The following is a 25,341-nucleotide window of genomic DNA, read 5'->3' on the forward strand; positions in this document are numbered from 1 at the left end:
CTGAATAATGCAATTTTATAGTTTGTAGAGTTATCCTGAATTTTCTAGAGAATTTACACCATGACCATCACTACTCGTTCAAGATACATATCTATAATTGTTAGTTTTGTCCATGCAATGAGTTCATAAGATTAGGAAAGGATGTAGAAAGACTGAGACAGGGATTTTGATCACTGTGTTCCATTCCCAGCACTCTAATGAACTAAATGTGAATCTTCAGGCAGGGCTTTTAAAGCTTCAGGCCCCACTCACATCACCTGCAGAATAGGGAGATTTTATTAAATGTGTGATATTGTTCCTACTAATTTACCCATAAGTTCCCTATTGTAAAACTGCTTTAAAGTGACTCAAGGATCCCTAAGGCTCTTCTAGGGGTAGATTCTACAATTCTGATTATACGTGTGGGCTAAGGAATTGGAACTGGAATGATTAGTGTGCCCCTCACAACAGGGCTCATTAAAACCAAAACCAAAACAAACAAACAAAAAAACTATAGGGTTCATACAACAGAAATGAAGTCCACCTCTCCCAGTGTTCAGCAAGAAGATGGTGTTGCACTATTACTATCAACCCAGATTAGTTGCACTGCCAATGTCTGCACACAGTGAAAATGGATATATGTGATTATTTTGAGGGGCTACACAGAGTCTTTAAACAGAGCAAAACTGACGAAGATGAATGATCACTTGAGGACTAAGGGCATGACTTGGCCAAGGCTTGTAGGTACTGCAATACAGCACAGGAGAAAAGCAGAGGTGCCAACTGTACCTTTTTTGCAAAAGGGCCCTTCATATGGTGAATTGGTGCAATCACAGAAGTATCCACTGTACTTCTCCACACACTTGCCCCCATTGTGACAAATGCTACCATAAGTGCTGCAATGGCCCGGGCATCCTGGCCGGACTCCAGATGTCACCTTTGCCCTCTCTTCCAGGTCCAGTTTCTGCCCATTCAAGTGTAAGGAGCGTATGCATCCTAGGAAGCCTTTCTGCCTTGATGACGTTCCCCCTAAGAAATGAGAAATAAAAGGAACAAAAAAAAGTAAGATGTCATACAGTTCAGTTCTTCTAGGTTTAATATTGACACTTGTAACAGCTAAGCATTGTTCTGTTGTCATACTGTGTTGAACTTTTCCATTACAGGTTCCAGTGAGAGTTAGGAATTCAAATAGCATGTGCAAAATGCACTTCTTTCCATGTTGGGAATCTTCTCACCCCTAACTCCAAAAATCGAAACAAAGCAAAACAAAAAAATGGAGTGCGTGGATGTCTCAGTTGGTTGAGCGTCTGACTCTTGGTTTCTGCTCAAGTTATGATCATAGGGTCATGGGATTAAGCCCCATGTCAGACTCCATGCTCAGCGGGAAGTCTGCTTGAGGATTCTCTCCCTCTGCTCCTCCCCCTTCTCTCTCTCTCTCTCTCTTTCTCTCAGATAAATAAATAAATCTTTAAGAAGAAAGAGAGAAGGGAAAGAAAGGAAGAAAAAAGAAAAAGAAAGAGAGAAGGAGGGAGGGAAGAAGGGAGGAAAAAAGGAAGGAAGGGGGAGGAAAGAAACAAGGAAAGATTATATTTCATGTGGAATCCTATACTTTACATGTTTCAGACAGAAATTTCAGATCACCACGTTCCTTGTAAATGAAATAAAATGTGTCATGACATAGTCTACGGTGGACTTCTGTCTGAAGTAGAATGCTCAAGCACATTGTCCCTTCTGACAGAGTTAGAAGCAAGCTATCAAGCACATCAGCTTAGAAAACTGCAATAAGCTTTAGGTTGCCCATGCAGTGCTTGCATTAGGCTTTAGGACAGATAGATAGGGAGTCATACTCCATGTCGTTAGATGATGAGCCATGTTGACCACTGTTCACCTCAGTTTTATCTACTAAATCTATAAAATATGTCTGTTTAGTGTGTTTACAGTAAAGCTTAATGAAGGTAATGGAATATAGCACGTGCTCAATCATTACTTTTTGCTATGCCTCCTGAGCCCTTACAATGACTGGAACAAGGAGGTTGTTTACGTACACACAGACATATATACGTGTCGTGTTGTTGGGAAGGCAAATGTGTTCTCCTGGGACACAGGACAGGATACTAACCCGACTTTCTGTTGCAGGCATATCATGAAGTTTTCAGAGAGAGTCACAATACTTGTAAATTATTCAAGAATGGAGTGGACTCAAGGTGACAGAGGATTTTGTTACCACTGAAAATCCAGGATTCTACTAGCCTAAACCTCTGATATCAGAAAAATGTACATTGAGAAACACAAGCCAAGAAATTAAGCTAAATCCCATCAGCAAGTACTTTTTTTAAAATATTTTTTTAAGATTTTATTTATTTATTCATGAGACACAGAGAGAGAGAGAGAGAGGCAGAAACACAGGCAGAGGGAGAAGCAGGCTCCATGCAGGGAGCCCGATGTGGGACTCGATCCCAGGTCTCCAGGATCATGCCCTGGGCCAAAGGCAGGTGCTAAACCGCTGAGCCACCTGGGCTGCCCCCATCAGCAAGTATTTATTTGGTGTTTGGAGTTCTGGGAGATCCCTGAGAAGACACGGCTCCAGCCTGCCTTTAAAGATACAGGCTTTAAATTCAACACTGTGAGCTCAAGTCCACACAGACAGATAACTGGAGGGCACCCTCAAGTCTTCAAGGTCTACAAAGTGAACTAACAGAGACAAAAACAACAGGCAGGATGGGTTTATCATTTATTTTCTGTATCCATCAATTCTCTTTTCTGAGCCTCATTAATTTCTGGCCTTACAACTCTATTAAATCTTGAACTAGCAAATGACCAGATAAAAATATAGTCCCACAAAGGTGGATGCATATGAGAATTCCAAATGTGTCATTTCAGACCAAGAATATAAATGTTAAACAAGAAACAAAGCAGTAAGTTTAATAAATGAGTTACGTAACCTAAACATTCTTCGCATCAGTCAGCCTGGCAGAGTGGACAAGGAAATAATTGGAAATGGGGTTGATGGGAGTATCGGGTGGGGTTGAGGGAGTACTGTGCCCTCCCTGAATCACAAACACATACCTGTGTGTATGGCAGTCACTGGCTGCATCCACTGACAGACATGATGCTCCAAAAGAATTCACCTACTCTTTTATTCTGAAATAATGCTGAAATTCTACTGTATTTTCAGGTCTGATAAGTGATAGCCAAAAAGGCCAGGAGGTCAAACCCATATTGCATGCTCCTGTCTGTCTCAGTTTTAGTGAGTAAATCTACTTTTAACCACAAGATAAATCAATTATAAATACAAGCAGATCATAAAGGAAGGTTCATTATTTCTTTCCCAGAGACTGTGCAGAATAAAGAGGGGAGGATTTATGTAGTCAAATGTTTTGTCTTGTTTTTTTTTTTTTGTTTCCCCCTTATTTTGCAGTCACTCTCTGTGGTAGATTTGAATAACTCTTCATATATCTTGTTAGTGGCACTTTATTTTCCCTAGCAGAGGTGGAGAATGCAAGATCTACTGCACATTTTCTTACGTGTGACTTAGTCAACAAGTTTATAAATGGAGATGAAAGTGGCTGGGGCCTTTTCTCTGGCAGAAATACACTCCTTGAGGTTTGAGACATACAGAAGTATGGAAAGAATGACCCAAAACAAGTGGATCATTTCACTCTGAGATGCTGACAAAACACATGATGCAAAGAACTATGAACTAAATTGTGCAATGAACTAAAGTTCAGTTTTCACCTGACTTCTTTTCATTCTTTACAAAGGATAAAAACTGGAGGTCAGTCTCCTCTTTCTTTATGGAGAGGTAATAGGTAGACTAAGAATAGAATAATTCCAGAAATATGCTTCTTGCCCACACACTCACACCCAATCAGGTTGCTGGTGCTCTCCTTTTTCTGACTTTACTTGCTATGTGCAGAGTTTTGTTCCAGGTGTAAATCTTTTGTGAACCTTGAATACTCAACAGAGATGCAGCCATAATCTTCCTCTCCCTTCTCACTCACAATCTTTCCCAACCCCCAAACCAAGCACCTATGGATTTGCTCTCCCAGGTATCTCTGGCTGCTGCTTCTTCCTTTCCTCTTTTAATGCCAACATAGTTAACATAGAGTGCCATCTGCTTCTTTATATACCTAGAGCCATGGTCCTAGTACAATCCTCCTCACCTCAACTGGACTCCCTTTAACAACCTTCTTTTTTTTTTAAGATTTATTTATTCATGAGAGACAGAGAGAGAGAGAGAGAGAGAGAGAGAGGCAGAGACACAGGTAGAGGGAGAAGCAGGCTCCATGCACCGGGAGCCCGACGTGGGATTCGATCCTGGGTCTCCAGGATCATGCCCTGGGCCAAAGGCAGTGCTAAACCACTGAGCCACCCAGGCTGCCTCCTTTAACAACCTTCTAACTAATCTTTCTACCCTCAGTCCTGACTCTTCTTATCCATGCATCACTTTGGAATCAGAAAGATCAACCAAGGGCTGGTGGCTCAGCCCGGGTGGCTCAGCAGTTTAGCACCTGCCTTTGGCCCAGGCATGATCCTGGAGTCCGGGGATCGAGTCCCATGTCAGGCTCCCTGTGTGGAGCCAGCTTCTCCCTCTTCCTGTGTCTCCACCTCTCTCTCTCTCTCCTCTCTCTCTCTCTCTCTCTCTCTCTGTTTCTCTCATGAATAAATAAATAAAATCTTAAAAAAAAAAAAGATCAACCAAATTTGAAAATTTGATTTTACCATTCCTATTTAATGCTCTTCAGAGACAATTAATTGTCCTCACAATCAAGTTCAAATTCTATTGTACAGATGATACAGAATGAAAGATCTGGCCTCCACTTACTGCTGCAGCTCCGTCCTCCCACATTCCTTCTCTGACTTCACTGCACCAGGCCTGCTGAACTAATAGTGGCCTCCCAGTGCCGTGTGGTCTACCTTGACTTTGGGTCTCTTCACGTACTTTACATTTATGTGGTATGGTATCTTCCCCATGCAGTCAAGGGCTCATAGTACTCTATCCCTACTATTACAAACATACACACCTGCACTCATATACACACGTTCTTTCCTCACATATCTTCTGCCATCCAGTATTTAATTATTTTAATTGGTTGCTATTTTTTTTTGTAAATGAGAAATATCTTTAAAAATTCTAATACATCTTTGAGAAAAAATCAGAAGATCTGTTATCAGTAACCCTGCTTTCCTGCACAGCAAAGTTCAGCCGCAGCTGCACTGTGGTCAGTTCCCTTAAGATGGGGAGTTTAATCTCCACTTAGCCACATCTCCATCAGGATCACTTCATTCATTCATATGGCCTTCCAGGCCCTTGTAGGTTTTTGATTTTTCAAATGCTGTTCTTTTTCTTTTCTTTAAGATTTATTTATTTATTTATTCATGAGAGACACAGGGAGAGGCAGAGACATAGGCAGAGAAGCCTCATGTGGGACTCAATCTAAGGAGCCCGGGATCACAACCTGAGCCAAAGGTAGATGCTCAATCACTGAACTATCTAGGTGCTCTTCAACTGCTATTCTTCGATACTTTGCTTTTTACTTGTGTATCTCTTGTCTAGAGTTCACTAAAAGGTTGGAAGAGGAAGAACAACAATAAAACTGTAGCATCATCCTTAAAGCAGCTGAAAGCCATGTTTTTGAGGCTTGCATTTAATCTGCAAGCTGACAGAGAATCAGAACAATGCTTCTAATTTAAAAAATACATTTCAAACATACTTATTTGCTAGAAACTTTATCACTAACTCACTGAATACCCAAGTGAAAAGGAGATATTTTTCATATTATTCACCTCACCTAGTTGAAACTCACCTAGTTGAAACTTAGTGTCAGAGACATTGCTTTGGCCAGAGTCAAGAATCAGATTTTATGTGGCAGAGCCCAGCATCGAAATGAGATCCCTTGATCTTCAAAGCCTGCATACCTTGAGAGCTCTAAAATCCTAAAATGATTGATTTGACTAGACAACCTGAGCCAGCACTATTACTAAATGATTCTTCTAACTTCTTATCCTTATCCCTAACATGGTTTATTCCAGCAAGTAATATACATGCATGAATTTATTCTCTGAACTTCTACCTCACTCTTCTGGATAACTATCACCATTAGTTGACTGGCCTAGCTAGAGGCAATTCTGCATTCTCCATAGTTGGCCCTTGGTATCAAGCCTGTTCATTATGATGTCATTTCCATCAACTGAGAATGAATCAACTCTTAAAAAATGTCACTATCACCATTCTAAGCCTGCCTTAGAAAACCTCCATAAGCTCCATAAATGCTCATCACTTCTAGAGGAACATCTTAATTTTTTTGTGATCTTTGGTACCAAGTGCAAAAGTCTCTATTTCTCTTCTGGGTGCCTGCTATCTTTCCTCCCTATGCTCAAGAAAAACTCCTTTGTTGAGAACTCTTCTGATAAAACACTGAATGTGCCAGGTTGGGCTCCTGATTCATAAAGATAATAACTCTTTCTTTTCTTTTTTTCCCCTACCTTCTTTTCTTGCTTGGATTTTTGACTTTGAACTTGGAGTAGCTGGTTTTTTTTCATATATATAAATTACAACAGCCAACTCAACCACAGGTATATTTACCACCTAGATTTCAAATTCTAAACTGGCAGCAGATTTAGAATATACAAGAAGAATAAAAACAAATATACTAGCCATCAGCTATCTTCTGCTCTTATCCTGCTCCTCCAACTGACAGAGTCTTGGCTCCAGAAGGAAATCCTAGTAGAAACTTTAATTCTAAAATATCATTTATGTAAGAACAAGGCAGGAATCTGATTGAGTTTGGCCCGATATAGTGATTGCTTGCTCATAAGTCAATCAACACATACCATTTCATAATATAGGTGTGGCATTAACTGGATGTTGAAAAGGTAAAATAATGAGGCAGTAGTCAATTTGAACTAAGAGCTTACTTCTTTTAAGATTTTATTTATTTACTTGCTTACTTATTTATGAGAGTAAAGGAGGGAGAGAGGGAGAGAGGGAGAGGGGGGAGAGAGAAAGAGAGAAAGAAAGAAAGAAAGACAGAAAGATCACAAGTTGGAGGGAAGGGAGCAGGCTGCCTGATGAACAGAAGAGCAGATGCAGGAGTATATCAGGACCCTGGGATCTGACCTAAGCTGAAGGCAGACGTTCAATGGACTGAGCTGCCCGGGTGCCCCTAAGAAGTTACTTCTTATAAAGCACCTTCTGAGGCTTGTGATTTAGAGACATTTTCTGATGTAATCCTCACTACAAATTGTGGAACCTCAAATAAAACACTAATCCTCCTCAAAAAATTGGGAAAGAGATTAATAACTTAGCATCACTTAACAGCAAATTGAAAGTATTTCCTAGTTATGTTTGGTGGAAATGATGCTGTGAAAATCTTTTCAAGAACAATTCAGAAACATGTATCAAGACCCCTGAAAATATTATTATCACTGGCCTTGTTCTACCTTTTTAAGGAAACACCCCAAAATGGAGCAAGGGGTGATGATTACACCCAAATATAATTAATTTTATTTCATACATAGTCATTACAAATACTTCATTATGTGCACAAATAGTATAATTATCTACCTAGAAAATCATCCCAAAACAATAATTACAAACTATTACAATTAAAATGAAAGTATAAGAATGTAGATAGGGCAGCCCGAGTGGCTCAGTAGTTTAGCGCTGCCTTCAGCCCAGGGCCTGATCCTGGAGACTTGGGATCGAGTCCCACGTTAGGCTCCCTGCATGGAGCCTGCTTCTCCCTCTGCCTGTGCCTCTGCCTCTCTCTCTCTCTTTCTGTCTCTCGTGAATAAATAAATAAATAAATATTTAATAAATAAATAAATAAATAAATAAATAAATAAATCAGAAATCAGAAATTCCTGGGTTTTGCTTTTTTGGTTCTGTTTCTGTTTTTTAGTAAGCTCTACACTCAACATGGGGCTGGAACTCACAACCCCAGGATCAAGAGTTGCATGCTCTACCAACTAAGCCAGCCAGGCACCCCATAAAACCAGACATTTCTAAGAAATACAGAGATAGACTCTTTATATAGACAGATTTTTTTTTTAACATTATAATGTACATTGGAGTTCTAAGTAACTATGAAAAAGAGGAACCATGAAATAAATGGAGATGGGAAAATATTATTTTGGTAAATAAATAAAATTACAATCCTACCTCAGAATCTTAAACAAATTCCAGATGCATTAAAGACATAAAACAAACATAGCAACTAAATAAGCAAAAACTGAAAATATTAGGTAAAACACTATATAGCTGTTAATATGCTATTTATATTGACATGCTATGGTTTCTACAGAACGTTTGAGGTAAAAAAGAAAACAAAAACAAAAAACAGTGAGAAAGCTGTGGTATAATACATATAAGTATATCATTTATGTAAATATATCCACTAATAGTAATATTGTACAGTGTTTCCTAAGGGTATTTAAATGTATGTAAGAACCGTGAACAATGCCTGGAAAATCTCAGACAGTGCTAATATTGGCTGCCTCTGATAAGAGTACTTGGAGGTATTATTGACTAATTTTCAGTGAGCATGCATTTGCATATTGATTGTGTAATTTAAAATCAATATTTTCATTTATTATGTATATTGTGCATAACACTGTTGGTCTCCTTCTAAAAGTCATTTTAGAAATAATTTACTATATCAAGTTTCAAATGAAACTTCTTGCTACAGAATTGTGTGTATCTCTAAAAGTCTTTTAGTACCACGTGGTATTTGGATATTAAAGGATACCTTTGACAGCTTTAGCATGTTTGTGTCGGGGGTATGGGGTATGGATGTGTAGGATGTATTTATCTTGCTATTTGGATTTTCTGCAAAAAGCCTTCCTTTTTTGTTGTTGTTTTTTTTTTTTTTTCAAGACTACTGGCCCCAAACAAACATTTGCTTTCTTTTTAACAGAATGGTGGCAGGGCACAACATTTTGCCCAGAGTGCTAAATAAACCTTCTGTGGAAATCTCCATTCGGTTATTATTTACAGTTCAGGAGGAGGGGAAAGAAAGAAGCACACACCTGAATTGTGTTTCTGTTTTTGTTGCTAATGTGGAGCCATAGAGAACAAAGCCCAGTGCAGTCCAAGGTGGCTGATTATTGCTTTGCATATTGTTTGGACGAACCCCCGAAAGAGTATCATGATGATGGGTCAGAAAAGTTCCCATAATTGTAATTATTGGTCTAGAGTAGCCACGAATGCCATTTTGACAAAATGATCCTCTCCCATCTTGCAAAGCTGAGTGCCAAGTCATGCCTCACTGTACTCCCTTCTGCCAAAGTTTTTGAAGATGAAAAATCACTGTCAAAAACAGCTTCAAAGAAAAGTTACAAAGGCTCCTGTGAAAGAGGAGGGATTATAGCCCTTCTTGCAAGAGCAACTGGATGCGAAATACCATATGAGCTTCAGGTCATTACTAGAGTCAGCTGGAGCACCTACATTCTTCCCAGCTGGCTACCTGGCCAAGTCATTGTCCTATTAACATCAATATCTGGATTTCCCACCTGCTTCGGCCCCTGGCAATCGCTGGTTAGTCTTTTCCATCATGGCCCTACTGAGAATAGATATTGTCCCAGAAGCTAAAGCACAGACTCATTCAAAGGAATAAGCAGATAAAGGAAAAGTTCCATAATTTTAAGCTTTCAGAATTTTCTCTAATATTTCACCTGGCCCAGAGTGATTTTATGGGTGACACCAGGACACACTAAAATATATTTTTAAAAGGCTGCATTTCACCAAATGGGATAGTAGCATCAGCAAGTCAGAGGCAGCCACTTTTTACCATCCAATTTATTAATATTGTCATGACACATTAAAGCATTTCTGCAGCAATCACTTTGGGGCACTTTCGTACTCCAAGCTTCCTTTGGGGAAGTGATGGCTGCAGTGTGACTACGGACACACCGTCAAATGTAAGAAGCAGCTCTCTTGTTAGAAAAAAAATAGCTGAAACATGGAAATAAAGCAAAAATCATAGATGATATCTATCCAGTAGAGATGAAAATAATTTCTCTGAGTAGAGGACATAACTCCAAAGATGGCCTTTTATGAAGGATAGCCTGAATAGATTAGACCTGAGAGCCACGCCCCCTAAGCCCTGCTCAGCCCTCCTTGGATATGCACCCCCATAACACACCCTAAGACACCTTGCTTGAAACCCCTCCTCCCCATTCAAAGCTTGCACTTCTTAAACCTTTTTTTTAAAGATTTTATTTATTTATTCATGAGAGATACAGAGAGAGAGAGAGGCAGAGACACAGGCAGAAGGAGAAGCAGACTCCATACAGGGAGCCTGATGTGGGACTCGATCCCAGGTCTCAAGGATCAGGCCCTGGGATGAAGGCGGCGCCAAACCACTGAGTCACCAGGGCTGCCCCAAAGCCTGTGCTTCTTAAATAGCAAATGGATCTTATTCATTTTTATGGTCCTGTTGCCTACTCTTGGGCTGATAACGGAGAATATGCTCAGAAAATATTTGTTAAATGAATGGTTTCCAAAAAAGTAGTGAGAGAAAAGAGGAAGGACACAGTGGCAAATGGAGGGACAGGATCAGATACTCTGCAGTGTTTCCTCCCCAATCTGGCAAAATGGTGCATAACCTGTTATGAAGAACTTTTTTGGTTCATAGAGCCATTTGGACAGAAAGGAAGGAAAGGATAAGGCTGATACTTGAAAGAACAAAAAATAAACTTTGTTTAAAAAATTACTTCAGTTAAAAACTGGAAATTATTCCAATAAAGAAAAAAAAGAACTGGTTTGGCTTTTTGCAGCTGCCTCACTGGCAGCATAGGCTGAGAGAAGGGCTGTCCCAGAAGGTCATGATTGCTCAGATGTCTCCACAAATGGGTGCTGGAAGTGGGCGGCTTTCAGTCTATTTCATAAGACGTACAGTATCATTCAACCACAAACGGAGGGACTGGCCTGAGCGCCTCCTCTGATCCGATAGGATTCTCCAGAAATAAGGCCCTGTACACCCACCGGAGCAGAGGGAAAACGACAGCAATCACAAAGGTGACATCACCTCGGAGCAAGCTTGTGGGTACCAGGTAAGAATTTGAAAATGGGGTTTTGAACATTCCTTTCCCTTTGAAAGCCAGTTGCTAAGACAACAGCGATGGTCACTTTCCGTTTTATAAAGGCCCTACCTCGGCTTTTGAGGCATTCACGCATCAGATACACTACCACGTGGGGACACTTCTGCTGATTTGTGCAAAGAAGGGATAAAACCCAGTGTGGGGGCAGGATCCCTCCCCTGGGAGCTATTGCATTAATTGAATGTGTCCTTTAAATGTCAAATCTCATAAATTTCCAGGCAAAGCAGCGTCTCATTATCCCCCTGGGGTGTGGGCACCAATGATTCCCATTGAAATTGATACTTTGCTTGCAACTCCTTTTTAGGAGCCCTTGCTTGACAGGGAATTCCAAGGAGGAGAAAAAATGTCCATTTAAGCTTTGCAACTGTGTTGGTTATTAAGCCCAGTGGACAGATGGGATAACTGAGGCTCAGAAAAGGTAAATGTCTTAACATAAAGCCGGTTGTAAAAGGGCCAGCATTTTTGGAACTTTGCATTCAGTCACTTTCATTAGACATGTACTGGATTCAAAATATATCAGAGAACCTGCACCATGCACAAAGATGTAAAGGCAAATTAGACACTATGACCACAAGGAAACCGCTAGGGGGAGAGTGGTAATAACCAGATCATTATAAGCTGGTGTGATGGGTATGATCAGAGGTAGAGGGTGGAGTGGAAGTACCTTCCCCTGTGAGAAGACGGTTGATCTGAATCATCAAAAACCTGTGCCTTTAATGAAGAGGAATCTGCCAAGTAGATCAGGGGTAAAGGTGCGCATCCTACTTTGAAGAATAGGTAGAATAGGACCATTAAAAAGGTAGAAATGAAAACAGTGCAACCTGGATTCGAAGCAACCCATCAGCTTTAAAGAGTGTTTTAGAAAAGAAAGAGGGAGGAGGAGTTGCATTGTAGCTGGTCCTGTGGAGAAATGAAGAATAAACTTTGCTTAAGAAGATTACTACCTTTTCTTAAAAATGTGTGTGTGTCAGAGGAAGACATGGACATGGCCAACATGCACATGAGAAAATGCTCTGCATCACTTGCCATCAGGGAAATACAAATCAAAACCACAATGAGATCCCACCTCACACCAGTGAGAATGGGGAAAATTAACAAGGCAGGAAACCACAAATGTTGGAGAGGATGCGGAGAAAAGGGAACCCTCCTGCACTGTTGGTGGGAATGTGAACTGGTGCAGCCACTCTGGAAAACTGTGTGGAGGTTCCTCAAAGAGTTAAAAATAGACCTGCCCTACGACCCAGCAATTGCACTGTTGGGGATTTACCCCAAAGATTCAGATGCAATGAAACGTCGGGACACCTGCACCCCGATGTTTCTATCAGCAATGGCCACAATAGCCAAACTGTGGAAGGAGCCTCGGTGTCCATCGAAAGATGATGGATAAAGAAGATGTGGTCTCTGTATACAATGGAATATTCCTCAGCCATTAGAAACGACAAATACCCACCATTTGCTTCAACGTGGATGGAACTGGAGGGTATTATGCTGAGGGAAATAAGTCAATCGGAGAAGGACAAACAGTGTATGTTCTCATTCATTTGGGGAATATGAATAATAGTGAAAGGGAATATAAAGGAAGGGAAAAGAAATGTTGGGAAATATCAGGAAGGGAGACAGAACATAAAGACTCCTAACTCGGGGAAACGAACTAGGGGTGGTGGAAGGGGAGGAGGGCGGGTGTTGGAGGGGAATGGGTGACGGGCACTGAGGTGGTCACTTGACGGGATGAGCACTGGGTGTTTTTCTGTATGTTGGTAAATTAAACACCAATAAAAGTTAATTAAAAAAAAAATGTGTGTGTGTGTGTGTGTGTGCGTGCGTGTGCGTGTGCGTGTGTGTACAAGAAATCTACATGATTCTGGCTGAGGCTGGATTCCTCAGCAAGGCTGCTGGGGATGAAGTTAAAGGGGCAAGAGGTATGTTAGGGGCGCCCTTGGGGACCACACCTGTAGACGGGAGGGGAAGAAAGCAGGAAGGGGACAGGGGAGGTGAGAACTGCAGTGCAGACCTGACAACAATCTAGAAAACCCACAGAGAGCACTAGAGTTAGAAAAACCCATGAGAGATGTACCTCTTTGGGCCCAAATGGCCAAACCATTCTGCCATGGACTCAAATGGTCATTGTATGTGACACCCTTAGAATGGATGTGACTGTGACCAGGGGTTTCTCTGCAGCTGAGGCAGCTCCTGAAGAAGCAGACACATGAAGACCATCTGTCAACGGCCTTCCCACGGCAGGGCAACAGGCCCTTCTTAAAGGGGAACCTGAGCAGCACATTTCTATGTCTACTATGGGTTCCTAAGCCTTTCTCTACTCCATAAATAGGTCCTGAGACGACCCTCACCATTTAGCCTGGCACCTGGATGATGAAGAAAGCTGAATCCAAATGTGGCACTTGTCACCTCTTCTACAAAATTGCCTTCCCCTACACAAGTGGCTTTGAAGTCGAATCTTTTCCTTTTTGAATCAGAAGGAACTTGGTAATAACATGTGAACTCAGTGTAAATCTGCCAGTAACACTTTGCAGAGGATTTCCATTACATTTTCTTCCCCCCCATCACTCTACTCAAGGGCTTTCTCACCTTCTTCTCCTTTTTTTTTAAGGATATTATTTATTCATGGGAGTCACACAGAGAGAGGTAGATACACAGGCAGAAGGAGAAGCAGGCTCCCTTCGGGGAGCCTGATGTGGAACTTAATCCCAGGACCCTGAGATGATGCCCTGAGGCACAGGCAGACCCTCAACCACTGAGCCACCCAGGCATCCCTCTACCGCCTTCTCTGAATCCTCAGCTATGTTGACAAAGCCTTGGAGAAATCAAAACAGGCTCCCTAGGCTGCAGGTAGGGTTCCAGCATCCGCATGTCTTGCTGTGTCTGCTTTTTTCCAACCTAGAGTCTCCCTGATAGTTAACACTCAATGGCACCTTGGCTTTGGAAAAATGCATAAACAACTTCTCACCTTCCTTTTTCCCTCAGATCAGGTCCTTGAATGTCCAGGGAGTACTGATTTTATTTTCCAGAAAGACCTGGACTTACTTTCATTTTTACAATTATCACTCCAGCTCCACATAAACGACACTGCCCTAATTTTTTTTTTCTTTTACCGTGTTACAAATTTTGATGATGGCAGTGCCAGAGGAATCAGAATAACTGCTTCTAACATTGTGTTTTTGTGTAGTCTAAATCTCAGGGCTTCTTTTCCTGGTTTGTATGAGAAAATGATGCCATATGCCATACTGTACCCTCCTTTAAAAAAGACAGTATGACTTGCGATATGTTTTACCAATCGTAGTCAATCAAACCAAAGAAGAAAACTTTACAGTCTCCTTCAATTGCCCATTATCAACCCAATGCAGACCAGCATATGATGAAATGAGCTTCAGTTAAAGCAGAAGATGTTGTAGATTAGCATTTCAAGAAAGTTTCTGGACTATTGGTGGGCAGAAAATACTAAAGTGGACTGTGGGAATGGGTTAAATGCCTTCAACTCTGAGCATCTTAAAGAAGAGATATTTTGCAGATTTAATCATTTACTTGTCCAAATATGAAAATAAAACCAATGTTCCTTCAAAATATTTTCAAGCTATACGAGTGTGATTTGTTGAAACAGTGGTGTTGGGGAGGAAAAATGCATGGAGGGGCAGGTAGTTCTATATCATTGGGTTTTTTTGTTTTCTGTATTTTGTCTGTCATAAAATTTTGTATTGAGTGGACACTCCATGCTCCTCTAAGTACTGGGTGCATAGCAACAAAGCACAGCATTTCTGGGACTTGCCCTGCTGGCGATCTGAGGTCTCTTGCCAACCTCTTAAACTCATCACAACAAATTTTTTACATGTAACTATTAATGAGGAACATCAGAAATCACATATTAAATTTTTACTAAGTAAAACAATTTAAGAATATTTAACAAATGACTTACCTTTGAAAAAGTAAACTTTTTGGTATATTGGGTGTTATCATTGGAAAGTTATATGATGTTGAAAAGACAGTGATTCCTTTACTTTTTGTTTCACCACTGATGTCATGTTAAGTAACATCTTCTACGCACTATGGTTTATATAATAAATATGCTAAAAGGTGATTTTTCAGTTACTTTTTAATGTGAGAAGGACACATACCTCCTCCTGTGCTTTGAGACACATTATATCCTCTCAAATAGAAAACTCTACTGGTCTTCATCAAGAAATCCATCTTCCTGAGGCACTTATAAGGATAAACCTTTTTTATTTTTTAAAGACCTTATTTATTTATTCATGAGAGACACAGAGAGAGAGAAAGAAAGAGGCAGAGACACAGGCAGAGGGAGAAGCAGGCTCCACGCAGGGAGCCCGACATGGGACTCAATCCCAGATCTCCAGGATCATGCCCCAGGCCGATGGCAGGCGCCAAACCTCTGAGCCACCCAGGTTGCCCTCCTAAGGATAAATCTAAGCAACTATCCTGATACAGACTCTGTGGCAGCTAATGGATGTGGCTGCATTTTTGCCACAGAGCACCTGTTTATGCAGTGCCAGAGCTCAAAGTTGCTCCCTAACTGGCTTCACCATAGACCCTACTAAGTTTCTCATGCTTCACCTGAAAACAGGAATAATAGTTCCCTATGAGCATGGAGGCTGGAGCAGCATTTTTAGAGATCTCTTTAAACTTTATGATTTATCAAGAATCATGTTTTTATCTTTCATAGTCCACTATTTTCCCTAAGGAGTTATCAAGTGGGAAGAACTTCAGTTTACTTTGACACAAGTAAACAGCTAAGCCAACAACAACAATAAACAACAAAAGAAACAAAACAAAACATGAGTCCATGAAAGAAAAAAAATTAAGAAGGCAGTAAAATCACATGAAAATGAAACTCACAGGCCCACATCTTCACAAAATGTCTATAATTCAGCAAATTTGGAAAAATGTGATTCAGATTTGGGGAGAATGAGGATAAAGATGATTGTCATTCCTAGCATAAACATGGAGATTGCAGACCATTGGGTACTGAGAGATCAGCTACCAGACTCTTCTTTTCCATTTTGCAGATAAAGACAATGGGTAAACCAAGGCTAGCTGTTTTGTTTTGGTTTGGTTTTGGTTTGGTTTTTTAACCAATTTCCTGTGACCTGTTGCCAGGTTGACCTGGTATACACACCCATATCTCTCCATTTCACTTTCAGCAATGGGTGCTAGTTCTTGGATTCCTCTTGCCTCATCTGCTCACTGACTGGCACATTCATAGGGAACAGCAAACCAGAGGGGTAATAGCTCCAAGAGTTTCAAGGATGAGCTAATTACATACTTGCAGCATATATTTCAGAATCTATGTGTTATGATGTTTCTCCTATTCCATTAAAAAAAAATGTGACCAGTAGGATGGCATGGTTGCAAATATCCCTAACTATCATGGTAATAAAAGTCTGAAGACAAAAATATCAATTCTGGGAATCCAGCATGCATTGACTCATATATGAGCACTTCAACTTGTCACATTCCAATGACAAGGACAGTGTGAAGAGGTACATGCTGTTCTATAAAATTCAACCTGTTTCTAGTACTCAGGAAGCACTCACGAGCACACATCAACGGCAGTGATTACAATGCTGAACAATGCTCTGTTTTGATCAAAAGATCCTTTAGTGGCTAAAGGTATCCAGACAGGCATATCCAAATGAATATTTAAATACTGCTACCTTCAATCTATCCCTGGGAAGAAGTACACATCAATGATATCTTTTCTCTGCCTAGCAAATATAAATATCCAGTGTCTCTAAATTTTTGAATGATAGGGAACGCGATTCTTCATTTTGTCCGTTAGAGCTAAGTAGAGGGTTTTTTTGTTTGTTTGTTTGTTTTTGGACCACTGAATTATACAAAATGGAAATATTGGGACTTCAGCATTTTTGGCCACCTGACATTTCTAAATGAGTGTATTACTGAACACTAAACAACAGAATTCAAAGCAACAGACTAAAATGACCTCTAATAGCATGTTGTTTTTTTCTTCTTCTTCAAGTACATTAAGACAAATTCAATAAAGCAGAGTAACATCTGAGATGGAACTTATTGGAGAGAAACATAACAGAAGCAGGTGCTCTCACCACAGCTGACCTTGGCTCCAGCTCAAGCAAGATATGTCCTCCAGTCCCATTGACATGCTCCTACAACTCACTGCATTTGTGATCAATTTAACTGAAATGTCTGGAGATAAAAACCTGGAGTGAAACACAGCTGCGACTTTTCCCTTTTGACTTGCACAAAGTTTATCACATATTCAGGACATATGATAATTTCATGAGGACATGAAATTTGCATGAAAGGATAAAAAATATTATTCCATCTTTATATACACCTTTCTGCCAGAAAGATTCATAAATACTGCCTGAAATAAATTAAACTTTGGCATGGAATATAATTTATGAAAATTGCAAACTACTTGAATTGATTTCAACAAAAAAGACATTAAATCTTGATGACTAGCAAACTTCTTCAGAGTAATAAAATATGAGGTTTAAATAGAATTAAAACAGCAATATAAATTTCCAAAAATATTTTAAGATTAAATCGTATCACTCATGTAGGTTATTAATTAAGTAAATGCCTTATAATCATAAAAATGCTCTTAATCACTTAAATCATTGGTTCTGCTACATAGATAAGACATGACAGATGAAGAAAGAAATATGATTCCTCTTGAGAAGAGAAAATATGACATATTCCGTTACTTTTTTTCCTTTTAGCTGGTGTGCTTTTAGCGAATGCTTTTGTCAGAATTAAAAGTGGCACAAACGCAATTTAAAGGAAACCTGTAAGAAATACCCATTGATTGCTGATGACATTTCATTACTAGTAGTAAAGTTATGTAGTGTGAGAATTGGCTAAATAAATAAATAAGGAAAGAAAATCAAATCTGGGTTGGCTGGAAAATTTTGGACCTTACTTATATCACTTATATAAAACCTTAAGTTTTATATAAGAACAACTTCTTAGCTTTGATAATATTACAGTCGCCCTAATATTTACAGCTGTGTTTTGTACTTTAAAGATTTACAAGTCCTGTTTAACCTACTTTCAAAAAATCTTTACTAAATTATAGCTATGAGGCTGACCTTTCCTACCTGGACTTGTGTGGCTAAATTCTCTTCCTCTCTCTCTCTCATTCTCTCTCTTTTGTGTACACACACACACACACACACATACACACACACATACATACACACACACATACACACACACATACACACAGCTCTTTGAAAAGTAGTGTCACTGCACAATTTATCTTTCAGTTTCCATCATCCAACAAGGTGCCTGGCTTGTTTTTGGTGCTCAGTGACTACTTATGGAATGAATGAATGAATGAATGAATGGACTCAGTAAGTGATGTTTGAACTTTTCTGGTCCCACTCTAAGCAGTTGAGATGAACAGCTTGTCTAGAGGCTGATTCTGAGTCTCAGGAGAAACTGCCTAATGGAGGGACATCAGCTCAGGAACCAGGCCAAATTTTCTGTGCAAAAGCAAGGCAGCTACCTCAATGGTGTGATTTCAGGGGGCATCAAAGAATACCATGGAAAACAGTAGTTCCTTCCCCACCATATGACTGGTGACACATCCCTGTGAGATACTGTCATATATTTTATTGCACAATTTTCAATAATTATCAAGAGTCAGGTATCACTAGGAAGGGTGAAGGGTGGGCTCACTAACTTAGAGGCAACACCTACTAAGATGTAAATAGCTGATACATTCTTTTTCTACAAATAGATTTTGACTGTAAGAATGAAAAATAATAGGGGTCCTCGGACATCTGAAGATAATATGTACAAGGAGAAAAGATACAAAGAGTCTGAGATCACCTTAAAATTTGCTGAGGGGTGGCATAACTTCCTATTGCTGAGGATGATGAAGCTAGAAAGGAAGAATTTGTAAAATCATATTTATGTTTATAAATGCTTTATGACATATTTTAATCATCCTTCAGTTCTGAAACAAAATCATAGTTTCCCCCAGGCCTACTCACACAGAAGTCTTGTAGGGTTTTAGCACAGACGGGCATCAAGATATTCCTTACCTACAAACAGCTGGCTGTTCAGCTGCAATCGGAAGTGACCTTCCTCCGAAGTCTCCCTGGTCATCCTCGGGAGGCTGTCCACCTGGAGGGAAGTCTCCTTGAGATTCCTCTCAGCCCGGACGTAATGCCATTGGTTGTCATTCAGAAGAGAAGGAGAGTGAACTATGAGCTCTACAGGGCCATTTCCAACATCGATGGCAAAAGTGATCTCAGATGGAGCTGAAACCAACAAAGGAAACAGGTAGGAAGATGAGGGGAGATGTCAGCGCATTGAGGTCATAGGCACGCCCTGAATAAATGGTACGAATGACTGCAAGTCAATATGGGGTAAAGAGGTCTTCAGTCGAAATCTCTGCAGTACTTAAATTACCAATTGATTGTGAAAATTACCAAATACTAAATCCTAAACTCTTTGTTTGGCCTACTTGATACTTATGAGAATTCTAGAAATAGGATAAGGGACAAGGCCACAGATGCCTATCTGATAAACATGCATAGATGCCAAGGCTTGGAGTTTTATGGGCCTATTTGGGCTTCAATGGTATTCTCATGGTTATCTGTAGATACTAAATTAACAAGACCACTACATTCCTGCAGGGAGAGGATTCACATTCTTGAAAGTCCAGTGTTCTCCTCTATGTTATTTCATTAATATATATGATTGTAATCATTTATGCTATTCTTAGGACTTTTTCTCTTTTTCAAGGAGACTCAGAAAGTTTAAGTGCTTTTCTCAAGGACATTTCACTGCAAGTAGTGATGCCTGGGATAAAACAGAAGCCCCCATCCACCTTCCATGACTCTTTCTCCCTTTCTATAAAAATCTGCATAACACACATGCCAGGGATCAGTCAATCAGGAGTAACAATACCAATGATGATGATGACAATGACGATGGTCATGGTAGTGGTGTTGGCAGTGGTAGTGTTGGTGGTGATGATAGTGGTGGTGCTGATGATGGTGATGATAGTGATGGTGGTGGTGATGGTGATGATAGTGATGGTGGTGGTGATGGTGATGATAGTGATGGTGGTGGTGATGGTGATGATAGTGATGGTGGTGGTGATGGTGATGATAGTGATGGTGGTGGTGATGGTGGTGATGGTGGTGGTGATAGTGGTGGTGCTGATGATGGTGATGATAGTGATGGTGGTGGTGATGGTGGTGATGGTGGTGGTGATAGTGATGGTGGTGGTGATGGTGATGATAGTGATGGTGGTGATGGTGGTGATGGTGGTGGTGATAGTGGTGGTGCTGATGATGGTGATGATAGTGATGGTGGTGGTGATGGTGGTGATGGTGGTTATGATGGTGATGGTGATGGTAATGGTGGTACTGGTGGTGGTGATGGTGGTGATGATGGTGGTGGTGGTGACATATAGCCATTGAGGGACAGAGAAAGAGAGAAATCAGGAACACAATATTCTACTGAGTGCTATATACTAAGTACTGACCATAGATCCTGTTCATTTTAACTCTCAAAACAATGCATGAGAAAGGCATCATTTTTAAGCCCATCTTACGGATGAGAAAACTAAAGTTATAATTGTCTGTTTCTTAGATAGTACAAAGAATCTGACTCAAAAAGTAGAATTCTCCATTTTTCTCTACTTAGAGTGTGTCTTTTCATATTTTACATTATTACATAAGAATTTTCTAAATCTGAAGGATACGTAGGGGTAAATTATAAATTGATATTGATGAGAATACAGTCCCCTTTCAGTCACAGGAGACTTCCTATGACAGATCTTTTCTTCCTTTTAAGCACCTTAGGCAGCCCCCTCTCCTTTTGGAGGAGGAGCCCTCCTCCTTTCCACTTAAAACAGAACATGGATATTTATTTGATAAAGTCATCCACTGCCACATCTGAAGTATCAGTGATACCAAAGGTCAAATAGCACTCTGGACCACTCTCTTCTCAGCCTTTATTTATTTATTTTTTTTATAAATTTATTTTTTATTGGAGTTCAATTTGCCAACATACAGAATAACACCCAGTGTTCATCCTGTCAAGTACCCACCTCAGTGCCCATCACCCAGTCACCACCCCCCGCCCACCTCCCCTTCCACCACCCCTAGTTCATTTCTCAGGGTTAGGAGTCTTTCATGTTCTGTCTCCCTTTCTGATATTTCCCACTCATTTTTTTTTTTTATTCTCAGCCTTTAAACCCAAACAAAGAACCAGCCTTAGTATAAGAAGCCCCCAGTAGGTGGCATTTAAAGTAACTGGAGAGCTTGAATTGTTTTGCATTCTGGTCAAAGTGAGCCCTGACCTAAAAGAGAGGCAAGGAGGTTGAGGCCCGGAAATGGGATTTGAAAGCATGGTCTCTGGAGCCACCAGGACCTAAAGCATATTTTCGATCTTATCACACCTATTAGCTATTGCTATTATTATCGTGTTATGGCTGACCAATTCAGCCACATGGCTTTGGCTCATAAACCCATGCATTAAAGAAGACAGAACCGAGGCAAACAAATTGGGTTCAACAATTAAATGATTAAATAAGAGTGAATTTGGCCCTTTGAGCCATTTTCTGTTTCTTATTCAGGCCACAGATGGCACCTTGAAGCCCTGCACATTTTGAGATCAAATAAACACTAACTGTGAGATAACTGGGATCTCAATTTATTTCTCTCTACAGAACAAAGGTAAAGATTGGTGAGAATTGGAAAGGGAAAACATTAAAGATTTTGCTAAAAGCCTTCCTGCAAAGCTGGTTTTGTGGATATTAAGTTCTACATGGACAGCATATCTTTATGGAGCTCTTCCTCTACTGCTGCATCTGCCCACCACCCCCTGCCACCCCTCTGCTTGTTAGGTTTCCTGTCCAGGCTTATCCCTGCTCCAAGATTTATCCCCCTGTTGTATAATGATCTGTTTATGGTCTGTCTCCCCAACTAGTCTGCAAACTCTAGATGAACACCTCACTAATTGGACACTTAGCACCAGGGCTGGTATATAGGAAGCTCTCATCCAACCAAAGACTCATTCATTAAAACATTATACATACTAAATATAATTTATAATTTTCTTTAGGTGATTTTTGTTTGTTTTTGTTTTGTTTTGTTTTAATTTTATACCCTGGACTTAACTTCCTTGAATTTTTTTAAATTATCATTATTTAATTTTATTTAGGTCATTATTACAGATCTACTTTGTTTAATCCATTCCTCCTAGAACTGGGGGACAATCAGTAAAATGTAATAATCACAGCTAATGTCTACTGAGTGCTTACCACAAGCCAGACACTTACTTGGCTAAGCATTTTTCATGAATGAATTCCTTAATATTGTAAGGAATTCACTATCATCTTATGGGACAGGTAACATAATGCAGCCGAGGGAGCTGAGCTGACAAGTTGCTTCAACCCAGATGGGGCAGAGTCAAGATTTAAATCCAGGCCATGTGTCTCTGGAACTCATTTTTTAAACCCACTCTTCTTATGAAAAAATATTCCCCCAAACCTATGCAGTGTCCTGTGGGGGTGTGTGTCAAAGTGCAATTATATAATTGAGATGCCTGGAAACAACTGAGAAGGATAATGTAAGTAAATAAGTGATTCATCCAACATTGCCTAATGCCTCTGAGGATGGGAACCTGAGGCAAACATAAGCCCGCTCTCGTTTGCTAGAGGGATGGTTATCACCTGATGGCCCTAGAGGGGAAAACCAGAAGTCCTGTGTCAACCGTAGTTCCAGTATGAATTTACCCCCTGGCTTTTCCTTCTCTCACCTGTCTGACAAATATTTTTCCTCATTATTTACTCCCTTGTGGCTCAAGACAAAGCTGAAGAGTCACTTGGCCCTTCAGTGGTTTTTTACCAATGCAGGTCTATGCAAGGTCCTGAGAATGCACAGATAAAAGAAACCCAATGATCTCACAGTGTGCTATTGAGAAGGCAGACAAAGGGACATACTATGTGGAAGAAAATGCCATAAGTTCAAGAGAATGTCTACCAGGTACTTCTAGAGGATGAGAAGCTGAGTTAAGGCTCCTGTATAATGTTCTCTCGTCCTTGAATCCCATGTCTGTGTCCTCAGCACTGACTCCATGTCAGGTGTGAGATAAATCCCAGGGACAATTTATGGACAAAGAAGTCACTTACCCTCTCTGATCTTCCAAGCATACATTTACGAAACGGGAAATATGAACTACATGATATATTGTTAAGCATTTTTGGAGACAAGATACCTCTAGGAAAAAATCACATACACTTTGCATAAAATTTTGAGGACTTCCTAAATGTCTTATGTCCCAAATCATGGAGAAAAACAATTCTATTTTCTCTTGAGTCCTAACATTCTTGTGTGTTGAAGCAGCCTGGCAAAGCAGAATAGGAAGTTGCATTAAGGAACAGAGTGGTAGGGACACCTGGGTGGCTCAGTGGTTGAGCATCTGCCTTTGGCTCAGGGCGCAATCCTGATACCTGGATCGAGTCCCACATCACGTTCCTTACGAGGAGCCTGCTTCTCCCTCTCTGTGTCTCTGCTTCTCTCTCTATGTCTCTCATGAATAAATAAATAAATATATATAAAAAAAAAGGAACAGAGTGGTTGCTTGATCCTGGATTCTGACTCTTACTAGCTGTGTGACTCTGGGGGTGTTATTAACTCTCTCTAGGGTCACTTTCTTCATCTGCATATCTGACTTGGGATTGAACAATGAAATTTATAGTGCAGTGTTTTGAATATTGTCAATAGGATTCTTTGAAAACTAATGAATAGGGATGCCTGGGTGGCTCAGCGGTTAAATGTCTGCTTTCCAGCTCAGGGCGTGATCCTGGAGTACCGGGACCTAGTCCTACATCAGGATCCCTGCATGGAGCCTGCTTCTCCCTCTGTCTGTGTCTCTGCCTCTCTCTTTCTGTGTCTCTCATGAATAAATAAATAAAATCTTTGAAAACTAATGAATAATAAATGTAAATTATTTAATAGTGTCTAATCAATGTGGACACTCAACAATTTAGTTTAAGTATAATACATTATACTATTTATATTATACAAATATATGAATTTAATTATTAGTAGTATTAATTTTACCTTCTCGGAGGATCTGAGAGTCTATCTTCAAGTTCTCATCATATCTGGCAATATTGGGGTTTTTGGTATTATTCTTTTTTTAATCTTTATTTTTTAAATATTTTATTTATTTATTCATGGGAGAGAGACACACACACAGAGAGAGAGAGAGAGAGAGAGAGAGGCCAAGACACAGGCAGAGGGAGAAGCAGGCACCATGCAGGAGCCTGACGTGGGACTTGATCCCGGGTCTCCAGGATCACACCCTGAGCTGAAGGCAGCGCTAAACCACTGAGCCACCAGGGCTGCCCTGGTATTATTCTTGATATGATACTGCTGAATATCACAACTCAAATCTCTCTTTCTCCCATCCTCCCCTCCACATATATATGTATGTCATAGATAGATATCATATATATGACATGTATGGATATAGGTCATATATACATATATATCCACAAAAATGATATATATGACATATAATAAACATATGTACATATATATATGTCTATCTCATTCACTTCTTCCATGGGCTTGAAGGCTAGCAGAATATACCCCTCCAAAATATGCTACTTTAATCTCAGGATGATTTTGAGCTGTAGGCAATTGAGAAGAAGCAGAAGCAAGGAAAGCTCCCTGTGCTCCCCTGTTATTTAGAGCAGGACATAGGGGATCCCTGGGTGGCTCAGCGGTTTAGTGCCTACCTTCGGCCCAGGGCATGACTCTGGGGTCCCGGGATTGAGTCCCACATCGGGCTCCCTACATGGAGCCTGCTTTTTTCTCTGCCTGTGTCTCTGCCTCTCTCTCTCTCTCTCCATCTCTCATGAATAAATAAATAAAATCTTTAAAAAAAAATAAAGCAGTATATAAAGTTACAGAGATGTCTCTCCTCCCCTGTCTACCAGAAGGACAAAAATTAATTGCCTGGAGACAACTATAGACCCTATCAGTCCAGAGATAGGGTCTAGACAACTGTAGACCCCATTGGCACCAGAGGAATCTGCATAACAAACTTTACTAACTAGCCTTTATCTCTACTCTTAGAAACCTAAAACTTCCTTTTTTTGTCTATAATTTCTCCACAAATCTATTATTCTCTGTTGAACAGATAAGCTGTAGTTCTAAGCCACTTCTTTGAGTTACTCATTTTTCTCTGTCCATTTCTCATGTTCACACAATG

General features: G+C 40.2%; 1 protein-coding gene across 3 annotated transcripts in view; it reads right to left on the reverse strand.

Moving 5' to 3' along the window:
• Positions 1-25,341, reverse strand: part of CNTNAP5 (contactin associated protein family member 5) — a 792,545-nt gene that overhangs the window by 103,671 nt on the left and 663,533 nt on the right. For all 3 annotated transcript variants that reach the window (XM_041739874.1, XM_041739876.1, XM_041739875.1), the window contains exons 17-18: positions 19,143-19,361; positions 769-1,008 (exon numbers count right to left, since the gene is read on the reverse strand). In XM_041739874.1, coding sequence (XP_041595808.1) covers positions 769-1,008; positions 19,143-19,361 — 459 coding nt within the window. The remainder of the gene's footprint in view (positions 1-768; positions 1,009-19,142; positions 19,362-25,341) is intronic.

This window comes from Vulpes lagopus, chromosome 24 (assembly GCF_018345385.1).
Source record: "Vulpes lagopus strain Blue_001 chromosome 24, ASM1834538v1, whole genome shotgun sequence".
NCBI lineage: Eukaryota > Metazoa > Chordata > Mammalia > Carnivora > Canidae > Vulpes > Vulpes lagopus.